Source organism: Pleurodeles waltl, chromosome 3_2 (genome assembly GCF_031143425.1).
Source record: "Pleurodeles waltl isolate 20211129_DDA chromosome 3_2, aPleWal1.hap1.20221129, whole genome shotgun sequence".
NCBI lineage: Eukaryota > Metazoa > Chordata > Amphibia > Caudata > Salamandridae > Pleurodeles > Pleurodeles waltl.
In genome coordinates, this window is record NC_090441.1 from 32,034,041 (window position 1) to 32,054,551 (window position 20,511).

General features: G+C 41.4%; 2 protein-coding genes across 3 annotated transcripts in view; one reads left to right on the forward strand and one right to left on the reverse strand.

Moving 5' to 3' along the window:
- Positions 1-5,407, reverse strand: part of NUP88 (nucleoporin 88) — a 249,669-nt gene extending 244,262 nt beyond the window's left edge. The window contains exon 1 of the mRNA XM_069226670.1: positions 5,065-5,407. Within this exon, the coding sequence (XP_069082771.1) occupies positions 5,065-5,295 (231 nt within the window). The 5' untranslated portion in view covers positions 5,296-5,407. The remainder of the gene's footprint in view (positions 1-5,064) is intronic.
- Positions 5,408-5,814: 407 nt separating this feature from the next.
- Positions 5,815-20,511, forward strand: part of RPAIN (RPA interacting protein) — a 46,482-nt gene continuing 31,785 nt past the window's right edge. The window contains exons 1-2 of one of the 2 annotated variants that reach the window (XM_069226672.1): positions 5,815-6,060; positions 18,763-18,951. In XM_069226672.1, coding sequence (XP_069082773.1) covers positions 5,989-6,060; positions 18,763-18,951 — 261 coding nt within the window. In that variant the 5' untranslated portion in view covers positions 5,815-5,988. Of the gene's footprint in view, positions 6,061-6,097; positions 6,259-18,762; positions 18,952-20,511 lie in introns of those variants that run through there. The other variant, XM_069226673.1, reaches the window with a different exon arrangement.

A 20,511-nucleotide genomic window follows, 5' to 3' on the forward strand; every position in this document is an offset into this window, starting at 1 on the left:
TTTTAAGTACCAACTTTCCGAGACACTTTGATGAACTCGTGGGACGGATGTTTAATGCGTCCAGGAATCACAATTTTCTTTAAGGCTGTTGGTTCTGGTTTCAGTCACACCTTCTCTTCCATATTGGGTTTAATACCATCAGCCATCCATTCAATTCTCCAGTATTATCGGGGGATTTCCAATAACTTTGGCTATAATAGTTGGCGTTTTGCTGTTGCTATTTTTTATGCGAAATGGCAGCCCCTCCGCAACAAGAAGGAATGATAGCGCTCCCATCAGCACAGCTGTGTCGTGAACATATGATGGAGTATTTTGGAGCAACACTTCTGAAGCAACTGGAGTGTGACTGGTCTCTGTCATTCAGACCGGTTTTACATTGTGTGCAGCCCGTGTTTCGGTGCCTCTGGTGCTCTTTGGAACATGCACTGGAAGTTTGTCTTTCTACGCAGCGCTTGCTTTCTTTGGACGCTGATCTGTTGATGTTCTCGCTGAGGACTCATTACCAGACATGAGCGTTGAGGGTGCGTTTGCTACGGGGAGCTACATATGAGTTGACCTTCCTGGAGGATGTGGCTCTTAACTAATCATTGGGCACACCATGGAATGCCGCCTTGGCTGAGGCTCAGGCTATGGAAAACGACTGCTCCTTGGTCCTTCTCGGCGATGCCTTTCCAACTTTAACACCTGCTGAAGTGGAAGATTTCCTGTCCTCCATTGTCCCGGAATCTATTAGAAATTCTAAAAATAACTCTGACTCTTGAAATGTGGTCCTTTTTATGCCACATGTTAACAGTTTAAAATTGTCCTTTTATACGCTCATGTGTCCTTTTAACTTGTCATTATTGACATTTTTACATATATATCTTAGGTTGAGCTTAGTAGCTTTTACGTATATTTAGGCTTTGAACCACCTTCAACCGACATGGGGAGGGTGTTGTGTAGACATTTTAGTTATAGCTCCATGCACGTTATTTTAACATACTGGGCCTGCCGCTGTGCACTTTAACCTAGATATTTTTTACTCAGCTTTGCTTTATTATTGTTTCAGTAGCCACTTTTACGGTCTTGTTTTAATTTCTCTCTATCTGACTGTTTTTGCCTAGGCCAGCCCTCTGTTCTCAAACAAGACATTCTTGCTCACTCTGTGCTTCTTTTAAGGCTGCAGTAAGATAGGTTGCCTGTGAACGTGGTATAAGTTTAGTCTCTGACATTCATAGAAAGTACACATCCTTACATAGGGTCATTTTCTTAGAACACCAGCTGTTTTATTATAAAAACACTTCCCTGTCCCTTACACATTAGAGGGAGATTCCAGCCAGAGAACCACGACTGTATGCTGATTGACGAATACTTTGCTACAGCTGTTTGAGACTTCAGGCCTTTGCTCAGGTACGAGGGATGATGTTTTCCCAGGGGAACCTGAAGGGCAGACATAGAGCTTAACATGCTGTGCTCTATCATAGCCTACGTAGGAATTAGTCTGTTGACTCTAGTGACAATATGGTAGCATTATTTTTATGTTTCACTCCCCTTGTCACAATTTTAATCTTGTCATGCTGTATTGTCCTGGTTATTACAGTTCACGCCTTGCTATCCAAGATGCAGTCGCTTTAATAAAGCATTATTGAAATATATACTGCCTCTGTTTGTCATTGTGTATGTGAGACTAATGTAACTGAGAGAAACGGATGAGACCTGAGTGACCACGGCTTCCCTGAGAAACCAGTTATGTCATGAGCTTGGCTGCCCACCCTGCCCTGGGGTAGAGATGAGGCACTGCTAGTTAGCCGGAGCAGAACCTGGATTGGAGCGACAGGTGTCACCTGTAGTGGGTTAGACTCAGTCTCCCACACCACAGGCAATTCTGCCACTCGAAATCCAGTAGTCTCATTAGAATAATGAGACCCTACGCAACATAGGAATCTACATTACTACTGAACCACACAGGTTGTAGAATCAAAATCCAGTGCCGCTACTGTCACGCCTTAAGCAAGATGCTCAATATTGGCTAGCACTGCTCCTCTCCCTACTTGGCAGAGTAGCACTGTTTAAGCCTCGCTTTCTCTATGCGCTACACAACATTCCTTATCCAATTGCGATTCATTATTTAAAGACAATGAAAGAGAGGTGCGCACACTCTTTTGGAATGGAGCGACCCAGTGGATTACATTCCATATATTGGCGACGGGGACCTTGGTTACAAGATATCAAAAGACACTACTGGGCTGCGCAACTAACGACAATACTCTACTGGACGTGCCTTCCAGTATCTGAGCCAGCATACCAGATGGATAGACTGCTGATGCGCTGTAGGAGACATCTCAGAGCCTGCTACGGAGGTATCCAACCCACAAGTTCTCAAAACCCAACAACAGTGACTTGAATTATTTGGCACATAACACTTCGTTCACTACGCTGCACAGATAAAATAACCCAGGCCACAGGTCCAGGACACTGTGAGCTTGGGTATTTTTAGGGACACAGCCTGGCTTTGATAAGGGGGGCCTCTCTCATTGGACTGTCAACAGTAGGAGACCTCTGGGTGCAGGGAAAGGTGGTCCCCTTTACAAATCTACAACAGGACTATCAATTAGCACCCGCCGAAACATACCACTACTTATAAATCAGACATGCACTACAGAAAGCTATACCGGTAGATATGATGCTCCCAAAGGCCTCGCCGATTTCCCTTACATACCAAAAGTTAATTAATAACTCATCTGATGCATTGTTCCATTTGAGGGCCCAGTGGAAGCAGTATTTTGAACACCTTGAAGATGACAAATGGCAAGAGGTACCTATCATCTCTCATAGAGGTAGCAATAAGGTCCAGATTTCACTTAGTACAGCTTAAAATACTGCATAGAGCCTATTATCCCTGTGGCACCCTGGTGAAAATGGGCAGAGCCCCCATTGAACAGTGTCGTAGACACTGTGGCGCAACAGGCACATTTTTTCATGGCATATGGATTTGCCCTGCATTACCACACTATTGGACAGCTGTGATAGAAAGGAGGAGTACTGTGTGCACTACTAGTAGGGAACCCACAGACAAATGGTGCTTTTTTAATATATGGGGCGATTCTGACTTGACTCGGACGGCTAGAGGGTGGGTCATGCTGGGACTGGTGGCAGCCAAGCGAAAATTGCACGCTTGTGAGGAGCTGCGCAATTGCCACACTTGAGGGATTGGGAAGATGATGTGGATTGGTGCATGCCTGCCAAAACAAAAAAAATTGTATATGACGGAAGGAGGTGCCCCTAAAAGTGGACAACGATCTGGGGGAAATGGAATGCATATTGCAATAACCCGTGTACAACACCAACTAGATCCGGGTGGATTTTTCAATGATTGATGACCATGCTGCATTGGGAAATGGGAAGGAGGCCGGGGAATACATTGGGGAGATGCTGGGAACACTTGAGGATAGAAGATCAAAATCTCTGTTTATATTTGATTGTAAAGCAGGACATATTTTTCTTTTTGTGTTTTTTTGCTCGCATTGTCTTAATGTTAATAAAAATTAAACAGAATGGTATTTAAAACAAAAACAAAAATAAAGAGACAGTTCACACAACATTTTATATGCTGAAAACACAGCGATTAATTAGTACCAAATAATGCTTAGGTCAAAGCAGAACCCCAACCACAAGCCCAAAATTATTAGAATCATTCTAAACATTCTGAAGCGTATAATGATTCACAAATGTATCAGGGGCTGCCCAGGTAGCCGTTCTACATATCTCAGACATGGAAGCATCTTTCAACTCAGCCCATTACGCTCACATCCCCTGAGTAGAACAACCCTCAATACCAACAGAGGGAGGAGTACCAGACAAACAGTAAGGCAAAATTATCATCTGCTTACTCCCTCTACTGATAGACATCAAGTAAGCTTGTTCTCCTCTGTTAGAAGAGCCAAACATAACAAAAAGGAAATCTGATTTCCTAAATGACTTGGTTCTTTCCAAGTAAAGTTGTAAAGCTCTCTTGACATCCATGGAACTCCTGGTGAGAGTATGACACATCAGAAATAGGTGGAAGAACTATCTCTTGATTCTTATGAAAAGCTGAAACTACCTTAGGTACAAAATAGGAATCAATATAAGCAAAACCCCATCCTCAAAACAGGAAAGGAAATGTTCCTTGGCCATTAGTGCTGCAAGCTCCCCAATACTCCTAGCTGAAGTTGTGGCCACCAAGAACACCACCTTCAAAGTAACAAATTGTATGTCAGCCTGATCAAAAGGCTCAAACAAAAAAGAAGCCAGGGTCTCCAGCACCAAAGGTAGAGAGGTTTAATCAGTAGATGAGCATGAGAGCCCTGTAAAAGATGGGATGACAGGTGCCGGACAGGTCGACATGCGACGCACATGGGCCTCTGTCTAGCTTTGGGAAAGAAGCCTGCTTTACTTAAAGAGAAACAGATAATATATATATATACACACACATAAACAGTGTAAAATAATATCTTTAAGGGAAGAGTGTATAAGAAGGTTTGCACTTAACTGACTAGCAGTGAAGAAAGAGGAACAGGAAGGGATGTTATATCTACTTATAGGATGGACTGTGTTGTGATTGGACTATTTACAGACTAATGTTATAAGCCTCATGGGACATGTAGTCTTTGTTTATATTTTTAATTTTTATTATGTTCTTTGAATCTTCTGTTAAAATAAAGTGAAGAAAGTAATGCATAATCCTCACCTCCGTGTCCTTAATAGAACTGAAACTTTCCTTCTCGTTATCTAGGAAATTTTTCATTCTCTGACTTGTACACCTCTATGCATGACGTGTAGGCTACCTGGTCAAAGAATGCCGTTAAGCTGACAAATGTGCACAGCGCGCACCCTTAGAAATGACAAGCAGATGCTGGCCCACCTTCCCGTTAAATTCGCTTCAATGAAGAGCATTTAAGCATGGAGCAGATTAATTAAAGCGTCATCTTTGCCAAAAATGAAGAATAGAACTGGGCGAGATTGAAACCGTCTGGGCTAGATGTTCGTAGAGATGGCACATATCAAGTATAGGGGGGGACATTTACCTGCGGATGCGGCCCTCACCTGGTAACGACAGAGCTCGGGCTCTTCTCCAGTGAGCCCCTTTAAGTTCACGCAACGCAGCCCGCCGCGCTCCCCGTCCCACACGCACAGGTCGCCATCCAAAGTGAGCAGCAGGTTTCGGATCAAGGGCCTGCTGGGCCGCCGGTTGCCGGCCTCGTCCCTCAGCCGCGCGAACAACACATGATCTGCTAGGGATTCCCGCCACTGCTGTCCACCGCTTGCAGCCATCATGCTCCAGGAACCGGCAGTAAGACTGTAAACACCACTTAAGCAGCCGGGGCAAGACCAGAACCAATGACACTAGGCAGGTACGTCACAAACATGCGTCTAACGTCACAAAGAAACGTCACAGAGTCCGGCAGCACACGGGATCAACTTGAGCAATTACGGCAACCAGGAAGAGAAGCAGTAAGGCTACGCTGTACTGGGTGTATGTGAACATGACGGCCATATTTGAATGAAGGGCTCTTTAATTTCTCACGAGGAAACTACTTTTCAGGATAAGCAAACTCATTATTTTATTTCACCAAAGGTGATAAAGAAAATCATGCGAAGAGTTTTTATTTTTACTATGCAAAAAATGGAAGAATGTTCTTCGTGCACCAGTAAACCAATTCCATTTTAAATTTCATTTGCATGCGTTTGCTATAACAGGACCTTTACTATTAAGTTGCGAAATTTTTAAATTATGGTCGCATTTGGCTACAATTTCATTTAACGACAAAAGTTCTATTTCCTTTGGCAGCAGATCTCAGTGTGCAACGTTTCCCAGAATGTCCGGAACTTGAACATTCGACCGCTAGCGCACTGCGGACCACGGTTCCCAGAATGCCTCGTACACAGACCCTCCGCCTCCAGTTCAAAGGCTCATAAATTCCCGGGCTCTGAGATTTCCTTTGGTACAGTTAACATCATTGCTGTGTTATGGCGGCTGCTCTAAAACATCGTTCCCTGTACAAGGCTACACCGCCTCCTTGGAAAGAGACCTTCAGAAGGGTGCGTTTCATAAACAAACAACTTACCCCGTGCTTAGTGAACTGCGATGGGCAACTGGGGAAGGTGTCGTAGAACGTTAATCTGACCCGCGTTCCAAATCTAGTGTTTGATTGTTAAACTCTTTCGAATGTTCAGTTGATATTGTCCGTCTCTAGTTATTTGGATGTTTTTTTGGCTAGGATATGGTGCCGCTTTCTGGTAAGTAGGTCTTTGTTTGGTTATTTGGAAAGATTGATTATTCATTCTGAATCGGAGCCCTTCCTGCAATTGGAGGTTGTGTCTGTTTTAGTATGGCAGCTCTATTTGGTAGAACGTTTATTTCAAGTTTGTTAATGTTTTCGCCGATGGCACTTGCTTCGATTTTTGCCTTGTATTTAATGTCAACGTTCACAGCACAGAAGCGATGCTATTTATTATGCTAAATACCGCGCGTTAGGATTTGGAAATCTTGCCTGACTCTGCTTTATTACAATTATGCAGCATTCATTATTTCCTTAATCTTTTCGAGGAACTGTAATTGTCATTCTATCAATAGTAATTCCGGGAGTTTTGCTACCTTGATCTCCGTGCTTAAGACGCCCATTGGCAAAGCCAGTAGGTATGGCCTTCTTGATATTTTTCCTTGTAAACATACAGTATGCAAAATTATGAACATAAAGGTACACTAGCTCTAGAACTAAATTGAATTCCTTTACAGATGTGATCAGGAAACCATGTCACTCAGAATCCAAGAAGAGAAACGTTTTTTATTGGTCTTATATGTCAAAGTTTCGTTTGACATTCACTCCCCAGATTTATTATTCTGAGGAATATATCTTCTGTTCCCCCTTCTTGGGAAAGAAAGGAGGTAATGAAAACTGGGCATATTAAACTAAGAGCAGTGGTGAACCTACCTTTTACCCCATTTATTGAAACCCGAGTCTTCTTTAGTGTTTGGCAGGTGCTTGATGGCCCAAGCGCTTGCCACGTTGGTGCAGCTTCCTTTCTCTTCAGCCAATGAGGTAAGAAGTAGCCTTGTTATTGATGATGCTCAGCGCAGCAGGTGATTGGCTGATATCAATGCAAATCGTAGTTTGTTCTTTCCCTGCACTTGTTCCTCAGAAAAGTGTTTGGAACTGCAGGGACGGATCCGTCTGGATCGGATACACTGGAGAGGTTTGCAGAGTTCTCAACTCTGTCACCCGCCACTTAATGCCACAAGTTTATTTCTGTATAAAAGGCAGTTTATTAACTGCGGCAATATGACAGTAGGCTTTAATAGTCTGTAAGGTGAAAAGATAAAACCACAGTCTGGTGATGGGCTTAGAAAACTAGAATTAGTCACGGAATAAGGCCACCATTTTAGGTCTCTTTAGAATTTCAGAACCAAAGAACCGCTCTCAAATTTCCCATAACCAAACATGATTCTCACCTAGTCTGTGTTATAGCTTTGGATTCTGGGACTTGTAGTCCTCTCTCATAACTTTCTATATTTCTGTAAGGAAAAGAAAATCGCAAATGCAACGTCCACCAAGTGTCTTGTCTGTATAATTGTGTCGCAATGAAATAGGTGTTGTCACTTCAGTTTTTGACATCCCAATCCCCCAAAATGTATCCCAACAGAGTATAGTTAGGTCGGATCTTGTCCTGAGTAGTCAACAGCCCTGCAAATAGTGGAGGTGCAATAGAGGTAGGAGAACCTTTAAAAGGAGATACAGATCATGAAATCAAATCAGTCTAGCCTGATGTTGACCAGTGTCTCTGGAAGAACAGGTGAAATCAGTTTCTGATCTGCATTGATGCCACTCCGCTCTTGTAATACTGTTAGCAAAACTTGATGATTAACTTTACAAGACATCCTCAGGCATTTCAGTGTTTTGTTACCTGTTCAATTTATTACGCTGCTATAATCTTGAGATTACTGCGCTCTTTGTACTTAATTTAAAGATTTTGTGTATGCACCCAGCAATTCATTTATGCCCTAAAAATCTGCACTCATCAGCTGACTTTCCTTGGTTGTTGCCTGATTTACAATGCCTAATGTTGCACAGGCAAACAGTATCATTTTGTTTCTACAACTTTGCATTCTCAAATTGCATTTTTTCCTCAAAATGCATCCTGCATATTCATAGAATCCTGCAAGAAATACAGATTTTTATTTAAAAACGCCTAATTGTTGCCCCTCCCCTTTCCTTCATCCTCTGCATGTCTCCTCTTTCCGAACACAACTTACTCTAAGTCAAATGCATAGTTGCTCTAATCTCTAACATGCTATTTCTTCAAACTACTTACAGCTCATTACAAAGTTTTTTTACAAGCCATACCCCTGCAGCCTAATCTCTCATCTATTAACCCCACCAACCATCTGCTTGAGCTCATGTGCACCTTCCCAATTAATGATCACTCCTAACTTCTATTAACTTAATCTACCCTAAAAAAACTGCAGTAAATGTATGGAATAGTTTGGTTTAGCACACAAGAATATAGTGAACTAACTTTGTGTTCTGGAGCAGCGTGGTGCCTGGCATAAATCGCTTTCGCACCTTCTCGGGGTGAGTAAGCACTACATAAATGCAATTACTATACAGGGCAGATATGGGTGAAGTGGGGCGACTGTGGTGTGTTAAAACGTAATGCGTGAATAATTAATCTTTACAACAAGTTTGCCAAACCTTACAACATTTGTTATGAAGCCATTATTAAAATACTTTCTACAAGATTCAGTGATACACAAGCAAGAAAGCAATAATCATTAACGTCCAATTTCTTTACAAATTCTACTTAGGCCATAAAGTGTCTGTGATACTGTAGAATGTCCATAAAAATTGTCCTTGCAGAAGATACCATAGAAGGCGTACATGTCTTATTGCAAAACTAGACTTGGCAGTAAGCACTTACAAATATAAACGTAGCTGGTGCCCCACTTGAAGCTCCACTTCTGAAAAGGACAAATGATCCTAACTCCTGGGCATGGTGAAGGCAAATCAGGTGTGCTTACTATGTTTTCATATTGAAAAACGATGTGACCTCCTTTGTGGAGGTGAATGCATCTTTCATCTATGGGAACGCAATCAAACACTCACAGCCACTCACACACCCAGAGACAGGCCCTATGGCCAACTCCTGCTGCGCATGGCCAAAGACCGTGCGCAGCATGGTGCTGGGTGCTTAGGTGTTTGGCTGCTGGAGCTGGCTGCAGGCCAAGCCCTGCAGCCATCCCCCACCGTGCATGCCCAAAGGTTGTGCATGGCAGTGCTTGGCTTAATGTATAGTAATGAAATGTACTTTACGTTAAAAAATTAATAAAATAGAAATTACGAGAAGAAAAAAAACAAAGGTTACAGAGACATTTTAGTTAGGAAATAGAATTTTTTTAAAAACATAAAAAATTCCTTAAAACAAAGGTTATAGGGACTTTTTAGTTAGGTTCTGAATTTACTCATGCAAAACTTCAGAAACTCACCAGTTAAGTAACTGTAACTTGTTCCCTAAAGGTAAATATAAATCTCGCCCTCTCCATGCACTGATAAGTACCCCAATTATTACATCATTCATGTCATCATTTATAACATTGATGATATCACTGTAACATTTGTTGTAACATTTATTAAAGCTGACTGGTGGGGCATAAGTTATAGTTAATTGAAATAAGTAACTATAATTTGTGAGTTTCTAATGTTTTTTTATGATGAGTAAATTCAGAACCTAACTAGCTTCCATATATATATATATATATATATATATATATATCTCTCTAGAAAAATAAGATATGAGAAACATGGCAACTGCTGGATACTAAGTATAAACATACTGTGTGTCTGCAATAAAATATCTAGACCAATATTAACCATAAAGGCATATCTAAAAGAGAGCAGGATGAAAAGGGAAGGCCCGACATTGAGCTTTTGATCTCTTGGGACTCCAGTTTGGACATAAATTAGTAAAATTAATATCTATATTTAACATGCAATGCTATATTTTGCAGGCTCAGAGGCCTGTCTACATTTTTGAAGTTGCCAGAGTGTCAATCTCTGTCTGCAAAAGCTTCTTGCACGTTTCTAATAACACATGGCACAGGCAGATTACATGAACTATTGTCCCTCTTCTTAGTATGTTGGATGGATTATGGACCCCCACCACGTTTCTGGAAGAATTTTCGTCTGCAGGATGGAACTATGAAGTAACGCTTGGCCTTTTTAAACAGAGCCTGTGGGAACCCATTCTGATCTGGTGCACAGTTAGGTCGTGAGCTATTGATTATTCTCTTAATATCAGCTGGGGTGAAGTCGACCAGGCTGGACGTTGATTGAGGGCTGACAAACAGACCCTTCTTTATGATGTTAGAGACAAAGTTTCTGAATACTTGAAGGTCTTGTACAAGTTGTACTGATTTCGTGACTGCTGTGGTGGCAGGATTTACCTTGGTAGACCGTACTCTCAGATTATGCCTAAAAACGGTCATGTGATGGATGCTATTTGGGCAGCAGACTGGAATGTAGGAAGGTTCTTCTGGAGTCGAAAAATGGGCTGTTAGATACCTCACCCACATCTTCTCATTGATGTTTACATTGTTAGCTTTGCGTGGCCCAAGCGCCTTTGTGTTAACCATCTGCCAGATGGTCGTTGCATCCTTGCACCTGCTGGTGCGAATGAGTCTAGCCCAGAAATCATCATGAATTGCTTTTCTATATGGCCAGAGGTGTGTGTGTGTGTGGTGTGTGTCGTGTGTTTCTCCTTCATTGTTTTTTTTTCTCTCCCCAGTTTACTACTCTGGCAGATAACTTCTGCTTTAAAACCCTTATACAAGTGATTTGTCTGCAACTGTTGCATGAGCCTGTTTACATTACTCTTAGAGCACCTCACTTCATATGAGACCCACTGTCTTTGTCCAAGCCTTGATGGCATAGCCTTAGGTGAAGTACTTTCTAGGAACCTTCATTGTTATGTACTTTATTAAATCTTCCCAACTACTTACAGTATCTTTATGACCTGTATTTTCGGAGATAAAGCTTGCGCTGCTATTAACAATATTTTCACCCATTTCTTCATCCCATCTTAAACTCTTTAAACTCATTGTATATCCATCTAACATGGTAGTTTTTGATGCAGTTAAAACTTGTTTGGGTTACCAAAGAAATAATTTGGGGCATATGATCTCCCTCCAGACGCTGATCGACTGTTGAATGATTAAATAAGGCAAAATTTGCTATGGTATGATTTAGGTATGAGACAGTCATTAATTATTCTCATCCATGCTGGCAGATTGTCACAAGAGAACCTTCCGTTTAAAACCATAAAGCCTACTGAAGTGCAGAAATCAACAAGTTTTCTTTTTTCCTAAGAGACAATTGTGGTGCTTTGATGGGGACGTCTGTTTTGGAATGGCCACCCGAAGGTTCTTCCCCCACCCCCCAAATCTCTTCTTGAAGGCAAAACAGACTGACATCACCTGTCGGCAATCTATTTGCATTAGTATATGCCACGTTCAGATCCATCGTAACTCTTCAACATGTTTTATTTTTATTTCTTTTTTTATCTTTATTTTTTTATTTTGGGTGTGGAATCGGATAAACATTCAAAATGATACAGAGCAGGATTACCCGCCCCCCCCCCCTGCCCACCATTTCAGACTTACTGCAAGGGAACCATGTTCTATAGGGGTGAAGAGGCATGTACCTTCAGATTAGAACTGATACAGGTCAAAATACTCCCTGTACAGCGACCAAACTGCATAACGTCTGTAGCCAGGCAAGAATAATCAATGTACCCATAACTGTCACAGGAATTTGTTGCCCAATTTCCTGAAAATGATATGGAATTCTTGCAAATAAGTAATTTATCATTAATTTTACTTCTCAAACCTACCAAGTTCCATGAACAGATCTTCAAATCCTTTAATTCCTTTGGCTGGGGGGCTGATGACAGATTCTCTCTTTTTTTTTAATTTTTTTTAAATGGTGACCTGTTTGGAACTTCCCTGCCAAAAGAACATGTTTTGCAAATGATGTTGAATATGCATTCATAACATACAAGCTGTTTTTTATGCCCCAGTTCCTAAAGATAGCTTTGTACTGGTAGACCAGCTTGGCATGATTGTGCATCAAACAAGTTGCCACAGTGGGCTCAGTTTGTTACAAACCACAGGGTGAAATAAACTCTATGGCTGCTATATCTCCAGGTTTTATACTGTTAATTCAGGAATATCAGCCAGCAGCCGGAGGAGGTTTGTGTGATTTAGCACATCCAGATTGCCCCTGACTTTGTATTCAGGGTACCATAGTATTTTAGTTTGTCAAAGTATATACCTGATCATGGTGTGGCTCTTGCAGTGGTGTTGTGGAGGGGGAGGGATTTTGATTGAATTTACTTCTTTGAGTTAGAGATCCTTTGACCCTTTGAGGGTTTGGGTTAGACACCGGTCTTGTTAACTTGGCAGGTCACCTGAGATTGCTTTATTGGGCACCCACTTGAAATCCAAAATTTGGACGGCAACCGACAAATAAGTTGCGTCATTACCCTCTCTGGATGGTACACTTGTTGGTATCAAAGATGGTGGTTATTGCCCATCTGATTTGGGTTTTGAAGGTCATAGGTTTCAATTGCCATCTGTAACAGTGGCTCACTTAACCGCACATGTTTCGTTACTTCACTAATTGAAGCAATTGATACCTCTTGTGAAGATTCACTTGAACCCCTGTGTTTATTTGAATGAAGTCTCCTTCAGTACATTGTGCTTGTAATTATTGCTTATGATTTCCACCTTTTGAATCTTGCACCTGCTTCTCATCATTTTTGGGGATCAGCTTCAGTGTGTTCTCTTGGCAAAGATTAGATATAGCCACTCTGCGTTTTGTGCTGAAGCTGGTGTCACAAGTCAAGTTCTGCCCTTGTGAAGTCTCTCTCCGGCTTACTTGCCTGGCTGGGGTCAGGCAAATGAGCCCATAGGGGTAGTTCATCTGCATGCCCTTTTACCATAGGGGAGTGAAACTTCCTAGCCTCTACCTTATGTAGCGATTCATACGAAGTAAAAAAGCACTGGGCTTGTTGAAAAATTACTGACCGTTAGGGAGTCATCTTGGTTCTGATTTATGAACCTCAGCAATGACACATTTTATTGCTTCTTTTCCCGTCGATACTTCATTCTGAATCACTATGGGGGTCATGCGATAGATCATGAATCTTACTTGAGCCCAGTTTGAGACTACTCAGTCTAACTTCCTCGATGCGGCTCCTTATTATAGTAGGTAATGTGGTGAGCTTGTTAGAATAGGAGCAGGATGTTGCTTGTACTGCATTGTTCACGGCCTGAGCTCCTACTATGAACGAGTTAAGTTTGTTTCAACTTGTCGTCTGTTCCCACGACATAGAGCCGTGGTATTAAGCAGTTTAAATTTGAAATCCATTTTATCTGAATGATGGTTCATTGCCACTACAGTTGCCTGCATTGTTTTCAGGAGAGCTTGCCACGTTGAGTTTTCTGAGGTCTAGACTGATTTCGGGTTTTCCAGCCCCTAAACTCCCCCCACCCCACTCAAATCCATTTGTTGTAATGCCAAGTGCAATAGCTTCCTGTAGCGACCTTAAGGTGCTACTACCAAGAAACATAAGGAAATGTACATGCTTCCTCTTCACATGAATGATCAAGGGAGAAATATAAGAATTAATGACACTTGCAGAGCCGCAGAAGCTATGATGAATCCAATCTCATTGTGCTCTCATCCTGAGGATGCCCATAAATTCTGAAATCCGAGCTAGCGGCCCTCAGAGGTCCAACTCAAGGAGAGTCTTGGGCTCAAGCACTAGTGCTAGTGTCTCCCTTCCTGCCTCTACCCATTCACCCAGAGCGGTTGCTTCTCTTCATTTTCTGAGCGTGAAGTGAGAGGTTTTGTGACAGAATCCAAAGTAGTCCGTTGCAGCAAGTAGACAGAGGGCCAGGTTTACTTGCAATGTCCTTACTAAGGTCATGCATTGACACAGGGAGAAGCAAGTACTTAAATGGGATTTACAAAGCTGTGCATGGGGCAGTGTGTGGTACCACAGGACACAAAGCTAACCTTATTGTCTTCTATGCATTTAAATTTAATCTTCTTTTACCATGTGGGCCTGCTTAAAGTACGTTTTCACACATCACTTGATACCTCTTCCATGCTAGATATAAGCAGGGTACATATTTCAGACTCTTGCAGATTAATAACTCTTGATTTTCTTTTTTACTTCAACCTGCAACTAGTGTGCATGTGCTCACTAGAATTAGTTTAAATGATTTTAGGCAGTGCATTCAATCCAAGGAAGGTATACAGGCATCTTACATATAGCTGGTAGACAAGGACATGAGATACATCCTAAGGAATGAGCGAAACCTTCAGCATTACGACTCTGGGATACATCCTGGGTCAAATAAGTAAGGACTTCCACAGACCATAAAAAACATATTGAAAGATAGATAGGGTCAGAATTTGAAGCACTGCATTTTTTAGCTGTCTTCTATAAGATGCCATGGGAGCTTTGTATGGTCGAGTCTTTATTAGTGTGGTGGACTAGTTAAAAGTCCTTGTTTGCTCCTTGAAGGAACACAGACAGGGGTGGTACTACCTAAACTCAATGTATATTGCTAGCAAGCAGTTTATATAGGAGCTGCAGGTGTTGCCTGATTTATAGCTAGATCATTCTGATTAAGCCTATGATCTGATCTGCTGTCCTCCTATTTGTCTCTGCTTTCTACCATGAGTTGATTAGATGGTTTCCATCCCAGGGATGTGGAATTCTTATTGTCCTAGTGCAGGACATATTGTTTGGGGTCAAGGTCAACATGTTTTGTCTTTGGGACAAGTAGGCCCAACACCCTACAGCACAAACCCTTGGCTGCCGGTTTACAGCGAAGGAAACTGTCTGCAGTTGAGGTAATGTGTGTCCATATATTAATGCTGTTCAAACTAGTATTTATGGTTCATTCATGAAAAGCCTTAGAGTGAGTGCTGTAAATAAATGTTTTAAGGTCACACTGCACTACTGACAGTGGTTCCAGCAAAACAAATGTGCACACTTTTGAAAAGCTTAACAATATGAGGCTACGTATAATGCTCTCTAATTTGGATGCAGATGTTTGCAGAAGCTTGTAAGCATGAGTGGTGATTTTTGCTTTCAAAATAAAATGTTCAGAAAAAAATGCAAATAGGAACAAAATGTTTTGATACTATGAAATTTTAGGTGCCATTTCTTTGCAGCATCATCTGGTAAAATGTGTTGATGCATGCTAGTATTTTCAAAAATAGTCCTAGTGGAAAAGTAAGTGTAACAAATTTCAACAAGATTATGGGAAGCATGAAAATAAATGCAGGTTGCCAAAGATAGTAGGTGCAACATTTGTGGTCAACCGTTTGGTTTTGTCAATGCATGTCTTGTTTTGATGTGTTTTTTGAAAACGTTCTTTCTGAGGGAGGTGCCTCAGTAGTATACCAAACGCTGGCAAAATATTTTGTGTCTCGGAGCACACATTGCCCTAGTAGTTTCTGAACAAAATTACGTTGTGCCAATAATCTCCTCATGAAAGTGCAGTGCTGCTGTTCATAGTGAAGCCAGCCAACAGATAGACAGAATTTTAGTAAAAACGAAAGGTCTGCCCCCTTATTAAAGTCACAAAAATGCATCCCTGCATTAGTGCAGACTTACAGTTTTCATGAAGTACCAAGACTTTCTGGAAGTAGGCCTGGAAATGTTACTCCTAGAAAATATGTGAACTTCATTTTAGCATGAGCAAATTTGCATGTGTAGATTTGCTCATGAGAATCTCTTGAGCTTGTAGGTTCACTTTCCTCCAACTGCTTTTTCCACCCCAACCCTGGAAGAAATTTTACCAGTGCTCTTGTCAGGAATTAATTTGCAAGCTTTCTTTAGTATGGAAAACTATTACAGAAAGCTAGTTTCAACCCCTAAAGCATGCAAGTTAATAGATTTGCACAGACTCAAAAGGGCATTCCAACCCTGGAACTATTGCATTCTGCTACTCCAGCTCCAGTTTGTACATCTGTGGAAAAATAAGGAAATTGCTACTATTTAAAACCTACTATATTATCTATCAATCAGGAATTTGTAAAGCACACTACTCACCCGTGAGGGTCTCAAGGCACTTTTAGGAGCCCTGCAATATCATGAGAGGCTATTATTGGAGCTCTTATATTATTAGATTGCTGTCATAATTTGACTCTTACTACATGGCACCAAAGGGACACAGGGATTTTGTTATTGGACAAGTAGATATAAGAAGAAACCTGTCCCAAAGACCAGTAGATATTTTATCAAATTCTGCACCCTTGGTTTTTGTGGCCTCCCAGCATTGCCTCTTTGTGGGGGAACAAATTATTGGCCTGGCTAGACCAAAGATCAGAAAAGCAAAAATGCCCAAAGGCCAATAATCTGGGGTGTCGGCTAGAGTAGGATACTAAACTACAGTTTTCTCTCCTAGGACCACTAGAGATCAGAGAATTCCTCAGACATATGCAATTGCCTCCGCTTTCACTGGAGGACTGACTGGAGCTAAAAGCAGAGATAGATCCCGGTGAAAGTGCAGCAGCAATAAGGGGCATGCAGTCAGAGGCCAGTGGGGCTAATGACTTTCTCGTCAAACTCTTAAATCTATGTCTAACAAACTCACATGCTTTATATATACACTGAGGCAAGGTGAAGGTCCAGCTCCCACAAGGCCAACTCCCACCATACCAGAGACTGGCCTCCATAGTGGTCATACGAAAGGGGGGTAAGCAATCTCACGAGTGCTTATCACATAGGATGATCTCCTTAGTAAATGTGGAGGTTAAAATATTAGCTAAAATATGAGCAACTAGGCTCAAACGTTAGAACGTCACTAGGTCATACCGATCACATGGACTTCATTCCCAACAGATGAACAAGGCTTAACCTGCTTTAACTTTTTGGGGTTGTTGAGATGTTAAAGCTGTATACAGGAAACAGCACAACAGTTGGGTCTTTGCAGCACAAGCTGAGCCTGCAGTTAAAATGAACAGACACAAACTGGGAGAGAGAGAGAGACTACCTTGCAACACTTTATAGATGGAAACCACCAGATTTTCCCACCGATACCAAAACCGTGGTCTCTATATGAAGAGGAGCATGTTTAGGCTTGAAGGGGAAATTTACTGCTGAAATGCCATTGTGGGGCAGTGACACTATCAACTGTAAGCCACCTAAGGGGTTTTGTCAAACGGGACCTAATGGGTATTTTAAGCTGGGGAATCTGTGGAAGGAGGAGACATGATCCCTCTAGATGCCCTCCACAGGGAATATCCTGAACAACTCCCCTGATTGCTTGAGGTCCCTTAGGAAGGCTTGTGAGGGCAACCTAGGGGCCTTTGGGGAGTGTCCGGAAGTGTTGGAGGGCTCATGTGATACTGCAGTACGCACAGGCTACAACTTGTGCTGCTCCACATCCTTGGTCTACTTTGATAGATGGTTGAAAAGATGTGAGAATCCTTAATTCGCATTACCAGGGAACATTCATGCATACAAAGCTACTAGGCGGTCATGGGGTGCATGGTGTAAGTGTAGGCAGTGCGCCCAACTAACCCAAAAGAACCCTTCTAAATAAATGGGTGAAGACTTAATCTCAAAATATCAGAAACTTTGTCTTGCACTAAATGGATTGGTGCAAATTGGCTGAAAGAAAAAAAAAAAAAATACATGAAGACAGAGGATGCCCAAATAAATGTAATCAAATTTGGGATGCATGGGTACATATTGGGCCTCGTGAACGTTCCTGATCCTTCACATACAGCCACACATTTGGCCAGGCTTGGTGAACTGCTGCACAGTGGTAATAGATAATGGTTGGGTAAGCGGGTGTCACTTCCCCTGTTTTGTAAGCTCACCCTAGATTGTAGGAAACTTGATGGGAATGCAAACCTGTGTGTGTGTGTGTGTGTATATATATATATATATATATATATATATATATATATATATATATATATATATATATATATATATATATATATATATATATACACCTGTATGTGTGTGTGTATATAATATATATATTTTTTTTTTTTTCAAAAAAAATCCAGAAACCTACTATGTGTGCTGCTGTTGAAATGTTAAAGATTAATTTCTGTCACCAGAAAGGTTGCCAAATTTTTTTCAGTGGCTTCCTGTGGGGATCATGCAAATTTATCTTCAGTTGCAATAGTGAGTTATGTTGTGCCACTTACTTCACCAACACTCTTAATTAATGCATACATATGTTGTCAGATCTTGAGTTCAAGAACTTTGGTTTGCAGGTATATCATCTGGATCCTTGAAGGCTAGTTTTAAACCAACTTGTGTTTTTGTTTCTTTAACAAACCTACTCCGTCGTACTAAGTCGATAACCTTTTCCACGATCTCTTAGTGAAAGTTTTTGGTATGTATGACTTGACACAAAACACCAGTAAAAGGAACAAACTTTATTTCTGAAATGTGTCCCCATAATTCTTATTTCTGGTGAAACTTGTGTAATTAAAGCTGATGAAAAAATGACAAATAGCAAGCAGAAAGGTTTGATCGAATTTTTAAAATGAAGATTCTTAACATGAGCTCTGATTTGAACACCATGTACACCCATTAATAATAGACTTGTTCTTCTGTTACATTTTAATTTTGTTCTATGCAAGCCATGCATGTTCCACTTGGTCCCTCCTAATCTTCATTTTGTTCCCTCTTTCTTCATTGAAGCGATGTGTGGAGCGGTTGAAGAACAGCCGTTCACGCCTTCTTGACCGATACCGCCAGGTGTCAGATGGTGAGCGAGGTGGCTTGCGGCGCTCCCTTCTGGTGCAGGACGTGATGGAGGAGGAGTGGCAGGAGCTGCAGCTCACAAACACCAACCTGCCTTCGCTCTGGAGGAAGGGAGACTTATCACAGGTCTGCTTCAAACCACACATGCCTTTTTTTCTTGGATCTAATTTTTCTGATCATGAATTCATTGAAGAAGCTCTTTATGAGCCACTTTTATAAACTGATCTTATGAATAAATGTTCATTCTGATCTGGATTGCTTTTTTGTTTTTTTTCCTGAACCTAGAAGGGCTGGTTCACAAAAGTAGTAAAATTGCATGTTGTCTTGCCTCGCTTCCTGAATGTGATTTTTCAATTCTTATTTTTGTTCTCATTCACTAACCCTACTAATAGCGCACTTGAAAAATTCCTCCACGAGCAGACATTCTCCTCAATGTCTTCAAACCAGTCTCACAAGCTCCTATTCCCCCAGTGTCTAGATTTAAGCATGATGAATCAAGCCTGACGTGCAAATGCAAGGTTTATTTTCCTCCCCAGTCTCTTCTCTGCCACCATATCCCTCTTTATCCTTCCCATTCTGGACAGTTATTCCAGCCTTTAGCTGAAGTAAATTCCTGGCCATTCAAGGATGGGAAGAAGTCTGATTGATTGGAGTTTACTACCTCTTTCACAAACTTGCAAGGCATTAACCTCTCCTTAATGCCCACTTCTCACGCCCTTTTATGTCTATAGATAGCTCCATACTCATGGTGGAACATCTTGCAAAAATAAATCCATTAATGCAGAGGTCTTCAAACTGGGGGGCAGGCCCCCCTAGGGGGGCCTCAAGTGATCCCGTGGGGGGCCCCAGACTCTGGCCAAAATAAATATTATTCAGATAACAGGCCTTTGTTTTAAGCAGAAGCATGTTATTGCAGTTTTAAAAAGGTAACAATACCTAACTGCAATGTTTAAATAGGTTTAGACATATTTAAACATTGCCATGTTTATAAAATAATTGTAAAAAATTCTGAAGGGGGCCCAATGATTTTTATTTTTCAACTGGGGGGGGCGCGGCATTAAAAAGTTTGGAGACCTCTGCATTAATGCCTGCCAGGAATTGTTTTATGAACTCCTGGCAGGTGTAAATTAAGGTACTATTGCCCATAAATGTACATACACAACTGAAAATACCTAAGTTACTCAGACTTATAATGTTTTATTGGCCTGAAGGGGCAGTAACTTCACTATTATGAAACCTCCTAAATTGTACACGTGTGTGTGTGTGTGTGTGTGTGTGTGTGTAAAATATATAATATGGGTGTTTCTCTTCTTCCTCCCCCCCCCCCCCCCCCCCCCCCCCTTTCAAACTGACCCAGAGGTTATATAGAATGTAGTAGAGATCCTTCTAATTGACTCTTGCCCGGTTTGGAAAGCTAAAATGTTTTCCTGTCGAATGTTTGCAAAGTTGTAGGTTTGCAATAGTTTGGTCCCATGATTTTCAGTGTTAAGATGTCAGTTGTATTCAGTACTCAAAGCATATTCCAGACAAGTGGGTGGGTTGAGTCCAACTAGTAACACTATACGTACAGCCCAGGTGTAGTGGATCAGAAGATCTTTATACAAAAGAGTTTTTCTTCAGTTCGCTTTGGTTTTAAACTGCTCTTCTCTGTCCGGTGTCCACATTCAGCACAGAATGGTAAATGAC